The sequence below is a fragment of the Muntiacus reevesi genome, chromosome 16, assembly GCF_963930625.1.
Source record: "Muntiacus reevesi chromosome 16, mMunRee1.1, whole genome shotgun sequence".
NCBI lineage: Eukaryota > Metazoa > Chordata > Mammalia > Artiodactyla > Cervidae > Muntiacus > Muntiacus reevesi.
In genome coordinates this window covers 56,942,535-56,948,998 of record NC_089264.1, presented here as the reverse complement: position 1 = coordinate 56,948,998, position 6,464 = coordinate 56,942,535, and the positions used below count along the sequence as shown (strand labels likewise).

At 52.9% G+C, this 6,464-nt stretch overlaps 1 protein-coding gene across 1 annotated transcript; it reads left to right on the top strand.

The window, feature by feature from the left end:
- Nucleotides 1-879: 879 nt before the first annotated feature.
- PHOX2B (paired like homeobox 2B) lies at nucleotides 880-3,649 on the top strand. Its single transcript, XM_065907595.1, has 3 exons — nucleotides 880-1,120; nucleotides 1,972-2,159; nucleotides 3,131-3,649. The coding sequence occupies exons 1-3, from the start codon at nucleotides 880-882 to the stop codon at nucleotides 3,647-3,649; spliced, it is 948 nt and encodes a 315-aa protein (XP_065763667.1).
- Nucleotides 3,650-6,464: the final 2,815 nt, after the last annotated feature.

The following is a 6,464-nucleotide window of genomic DNA, read 5'->3' as shown; positions in this document are numbered from 1 at the left end:
GCTGTGTAAGCAGAGTCTCTAGAAAAGCACATTAAGCCGCGACGAGAAATGCAATTTATGATGCTTTTTTTTTTAACCCCCTCTACCAGGTGTATTTTAAAGAAATCCGCTTAGCGTTCACAGAAACCCCCTTGGCCCACTTACTCTATGTTACAGGGCGCCTGAGTCTTGCCAATGTCCCAGTCCTTTATATCATTTCATGCACTTCAGGGGGTAGACTTGTTGTTAAATTGAGCGTGTAACGCTCTTACAAAACAGGTTTTCTATGACATCAAGGTTTCTTCTCCCTAACTGGGAAAGAGACAGAGAGAGGGAGAAGGGAGAAGGCGGAAAACACACACACTATCTCAATTTATGCCCAAGGTATATGATCAGTTAAAAAGGCTTAAAAGCTCGGGGAAATTGGATCAGGGAGAATCGTCACCCAACTTTCATTATTTCCAAGTAGTGTGATTGAATTAAAGGGCAGGGAGCTGGTTAGAAGGGAGGATCAGGGGCTCAGTGCGTAATGGTGTGGTATTAAATTCTAATTAGAGATGCAGGAATCAATGATAGGGAGGTTGGACAGCTCGGTTCCCCAGTGCCAGCCCAATAGACGGATGAGTTATTGTCATGTAAAAAGCGCCAGCAATAAGACCAACCGCTTTGCTATTGTCCAAGTGGAAAGAGCCAAGTTTATTATGAGGACTATATGCTCTAGAGACCTCAGACAAGGCATCTCATAGGAGGCTTTTTCATAAAACTAGGCTCTGCTGGTAGTAAGGAGGCCAGTTTGGAGGCAGGCGTTGAGCTGTGCACATCTCCCCACTCCAGCCACCTTCTCCATACCCATCTTTTATTTCATTTTTCCACTTGGCTGAGCCATCCAGAGCCTTTTCAATGTATAAAATGGAATATTCTTACCTCAATTCCTCTGCCTACGAGTCTTGTATGGCCGGGATGGACACCTCGAGCCTGGCTTCAGCCTATGCTGACTTCAGTTCCTGCAGCCAGGCCAGTGGCTTCCAGTATAACCCGATAAGGACCACTTTTGGGGCCACGTCCGGCTGCCCGTCCCTCACGCCGGGATCCTGCAGCCTGAGCACCCTCAGGGACCACCAGAGCAGCCCGTACGCCGCAGGTAAGGACCGCCAGCTTTCTCCGCGCACGAAGCCGCCTTTGCGCGCGTATATAGGAAGCCTTGATTGCATTTGAAAATGGAAATGTGTTTAGTATTTACCAAACGAAATTTGCTTACACAAATGAAAGAATTTATCACGTTAGAAGCGATTGCAGGGAGGGGTAATTCACTTACAGGGTTACACTATCCTAGTCACACCCGAACCGCCAACAAAATTATCTTAAGCTGCCAAAATGATAGGCATAATTTATTTACTTTGCGATGAGACGTAAAGCTTAGAAAATAATTAAATAACAAAGAGTAAAGCTCATTACTGGCAGTCTCTCTCTCTCTTTTTTAAAGAAACGACAGCGGCTCACACCTCTTCGCTGGTCATTTTTCTGATGATTTCTTTAATTCATTATTATTATTATTCTTTTGCAGCGCTTTCCCCCAACTTTGGGGCCGGGTCAACTTTTGAGAATTAAAAAGTTCCCACAGTGGGAGTGTTTGGTAACTTCATCCCTGGCTTCCTGGTATTCCGGTGGATGTTTTCGGAACTTTTTGCTCTCTAGCTTTTCCTCTTCACAGTATTTCCGCGTCCCCGGTCCTCAGCCGTCTCCAACGCTCGGCTGGCCGCCCAAGGCCGCTTGTGCGCGGCGGGAGCCCAGCTAATCCCGGCGAGCGCGCCCCTGTTTCGGTGTATGACTAATGTGCTGGGTTATCTCGCCAGCTCCTCCCGGCCACGCTCCCGCGCCGGTGTCGGCGGCGGCTCCAGCGCCGCCTGCCCTTGGAGCCCCCACATCCCGGCTCGCGGGTCGGCGCACTCCAGACCCTTCCGCTCACGCGCTGTCCCCTCTGCCGTCCCCCAGTTCCCTACAAACTCTTCACGGACCACGGCGGCCTCAACGAGAAGCGCAAGCAGCGCCGCATCCGCACCACGTTCACCAGCGCGCAGCTCAAGGAGCTGGAGCGGGTCTTCGCGGAGACGCACTACCCCGACATCTACACCCGCGAGGAGCTGGCGCTGAAGATCGACCTCACCGAGGCGCGAGTGCAGGTATGCGCCCCCGGAACCCGCCCGGCTCCGCGGCACCGCGCCGGGCAGGGGTGCAGTGCGGCGGTGCGGGCGGTCCTGCCGAAGGCTGCGTCCCCGGGCCTCCTCCGAGAGGCCACGTTCGGAGGGGCTGTGTGCGCGAGGAAGGGCCAGGGAGCGCGTTCTTGACTCTAAATTCACGGCCTCAACGTGTTTCCCACCCCAACTAGGGCTGTACTGCATTCAGGGGCTAGGGGAGAGGCATTTCGGGGGCTAGGAAGCGCCCTGGGGGAGGAATGCAGACTTTGCTCCGTATTATAAGTATTCCGCCCCCCGCCCCCCAAACACCTCCTAACTCCAGAGCTTTTAATGGCGAGCTACTGGCGTGTAGGTATAGATGCATTTTCCGGTGAACTGTGACTTGCCGCAGATCCGCACAGGCGCTGGGATTCTATGGCGGTCAAGGTCGACGCCTTACGCTAACCTCTAAGGGACACAGGTGCACCCGAGAGCTGGCCGTGGCGCCTCTGCTGGTAAACCAGCCCCCAACGCTAGCACCTCCAGGCTCAAAGGCCAGCATGGGCAGCAGGCGCCAAACCCAGAGACCCCCTCACCTGTCTACCAGTCAGAGTTTAACTTGAGGCCTGAGGCCTAGAGGTAATGGCGAATTTGGGATGGCTCAGAAAGGAGACTCAGCAAGGGTACCTTGCCAAAATAAGGTGCCGTCAAAATAAGGGCTTCTATTTTAGGGCCTTCGGGGACGTGCAGCCTCTTTCCCTCCTACAGGCTACTATTTCCAGGACGTGCCCAGGTGGTCCTAAGAAAGTTTCTCAAAAGATGCACCAGTGGAGGGACAGCTTCAGTGGGCTGGATGCGCGCGGGAGCACCCACGGCGCGTGCAGTTTAAAGCAATCTGGAAGGGAACGCGGGCCGCCCTAACTGCTTTTCTTTTCTTCTTTTTCTCCCTGTTTCGCCGTCTTCTCTTCTCGGGCCAGGTGTGGTTCCAGAACCGCCGCGCCAAGTTCCGCAAGCAAGAGCGCGCGGCAGCGGCCGCAGCGGCGGCGGCCAAGAACGGCTCTTCGGGAAAGAAGTCTGACTCCTCCCGGGACGACGAGAGCAAAGAGGCCAAGAGCACCGATCCGGACAGCACTGGGGGCCCGGGCCCCAACCCCAACCCCACTCCCAGCTGCGGGGCGAGCGGCGGCGGCGGCGGCGGCGGGCCCAGCCCCGCCGGGGCCCCGGGGGCGGCGGGACCGGGGGGTCCCGGAGGCGAGCCGGGCAAGAGCGGGGCGGCGGCGGCGGCGGCGGCAGCGGCGGCGGCGGCAGCGGCGGCGGCGGCGGCGGCGGCCGGAGGCCTGGCTGCGGCCGGGGGCCCTGGACAAGGCTGGGCTCCGGGCCCCGGCCCCATCACCTCCATCCCGGATTCGCTCGGGGGTCCCTTCGCCAGCGTCCTATCTTCGCTCCAAAGACCCAACGGTGCCAAAGCCGCCTTAGTGAAGAGCAGTATGTTCTGATCTGGGATCTGCAGCGGCGGCGGCGGCGGGCGAGCCGGGTCCCCGCGGGCGCGTGGGTGAGCTGGGTAGGCCCAAGGCTATTGTCGCTGCTGCCGTGGCTTTCCCCTGGAGAGCCTAAAGCAATCGCGATAAGGTTAAAGAGAAAACGGCGTCGCCCCCATTTCAAGCCCAGTCCTACTCCCTTCCTTCACCCCCAAACGAAACGAAGCGCCTCCCTGGCTTCGCACGCGCCCCGGGGCCGCGCGCCCCGCCTGCTGCCGGGCGGTGTGAGCCACGCGGCCCGGACTCGGGGAGCGGGGTGGAATCTCAGGGGGCTACGTCTGCGTGTCGCTGTGTGTCTGTCTCGGGGAGTGTGTGTCTGGGGCCCGAGCAGGACAGGGAGAAAGACGGCTGGGAGGCCACAACCAACTCAGTGACTTGCTTAGGGAAAGAGAAAAGCGAACAGAACTCCCCCCAATTAAAAAGAGGACGAAATAGGGAGGCAGTGACAGTCAAAACAAAAACAGAAAACCGACAGGCTTTACAATCCAAGGGAAGGAAAAAATACAAGGGGGAGGAGGGAAGCGGCCGCCGGCCCCATCCGAGGGCTCTGTCTCCTGAATTGCTAAATTCATCCGCACCCTCTGAACGCCACCCTTGAGGCTCCTCTTCGGGGAGAGTAGGAAGGCCTTCCAGTCGACCCGTTTCCCCCCTTGTCCTTGGGTTCGGGCCACTGCGGCGACGCCTCGTGCAGACTGTCCCCGCGGCCACGGTGGCCGCCTGGCGCCCGCTTGCTGCCCCAACCTCGTCGAACACCATCCCGCCAGCTGCGCATCCGAAGCCCTCACCGTTCCAGCTCTCCTGAGTCTGCGGCCACGCGGCCCTGAAAGATGCCCTATCCATGAAATGCCTTTTCATTCGCGAACTCTGCAAACTTCGTCACGTATCTCTCAACTCTTCCCTTTTTTTCTCTCCTGACACCACGCCGGCATTTTCTTCCACCAGCTTTTACCGAACTTTTTGGCACTGCTTTGGATGGGAGTCAATTGCAGTTCACGCAGCTGGCTGCAGAGAAATCTACCCAGCAAGGAAAGAGGCGCACACAAGTTTGCAGGAGTGTCTCTGCATTTCTGTTTGATCCGAAGTGGACTCACATCCTGTATGGTGGATGGACTGTATATTGATGATTCCATTCTTCGCGCAGTTTAGACATCTCTGTTGGGATTTTTTTGTTTATTTGGTTGTTTGTTTTTTTTTTAATTTTAAAAGGCACAAACTATATAGATATTAGTTGAATGTTGAGGCTTTAACTTTTTTGGTGTCTTTCTACAACTGTGTTCTGTGACTCAATTGTATCGTGTTAATATCAGTACAGCCTGTCTCCTGCGTGACCGTATAATGTTTTTCTCTTCTTGTAATCTCTGTGGTGTGTCTTTATCTAATACTAAGGTTCTCACGGGTTCAATTCCTTTGTGTTTAGAGAGACCACGGTTCAGCCAATGGCATATATTTTTGTTATCAGGTGCATGTCTGTCTTTCTTTTTTCTTCTTGTTGGACTATGTTTGTGAACATAAGCGTCATAAGTTATGTTTCAGATTTTCAAATTTATTTATATGTGTTATAATGAATGCTTCTATTTAAAAGGGAAATATTTCTACATGTGCATATAGTTTTCCAAGAGTGTACCATTAATTTGATTGTTGATAATAAAAACAAAAAGCAAGTCTAGCAATTGAACTATTCTGACTTTTTCTTGATTCGTTTTTGCTTGTTTTTAATTAATTAAAATTATGATTATAATGATAAGGGAGGGCAGATGAAATTGTAGAAAATATCTAGAAGCCTCTGCAGTTCTGGAAAAGTAGGTAGGTTGGAGAATCTAAATTCATGTGGCTAAATTCAACCAGTATAAAATTTAGTGCTTGGGATAGCAGTCAGGATTCTCCTGGTCCATTTTTCTTTCTTTCCCAGGCACAGAGCACAACAGAACAGGAGGCCATTGATAGAAGTATTCAGGTCAGTGCCTGGACTGATATTCTGCGAATCTGGTAGCAGAGAAGGCAAGGTTAAGCAGGATTCTGATCCTCAACTTTGAGAAGGACTTGAAAGCGCTCTGTGCCGGCCGCCTTCAGGACCAGTGGCGTCTGGGGAGGGCCAGATGGTCCCCAGGTGGCCCAGCCACCTTAAGCCCTGAAAACCAAGCCACTGGCAACCAGGAATACTGGAGGGACTTTGTGTGAGCGGGGAGAGCAGCTCTGCAATGTTAGTGTCTTTGGAGAATCCACAACTGGAGTTAGCAAGCACTTGCCTGGTACTGGGTTGTGTTTCCTATGCATTATCTCACCTACTTCTCAAAATAACATGAGGAAGCAGGTGTAATTCCTATCCTTAGTTCCTTTTAGACAGGTGAGGAAGCTGAGGCGACAGAAAGGTTAACTTGCTCACCCGGTCCTAGCATATGAGTGTTGGGGCCAGTCTTTGAACCCAGGAAATCTGATTCCAGAGCCTGTCCATTAAACTCTACCGGTGCTTCCCAAAGCGTGGTCCCTGGACCAGCAGGCTCAGCATCACCTGGGAATTTATCAGATATACACATTCTTAGACCCCATCTGAGACCTACAGAATCAGAAACTCTGGGAGTGAGATCCAGCCTTCTGTATTTTACAAGCCCTATAGAGAATGTGAGAACAACTGAACTACAGTATAATAAATCCAAATGGGAAGTTTATAGAATCAGAACTACATTGGAAACAGGCCTGTTTGTGTGTGGACACTTCAATGACTCCCTTTGGAAGGATATAATCATCATCACAGATTCCAGATAGAATCTTGTCT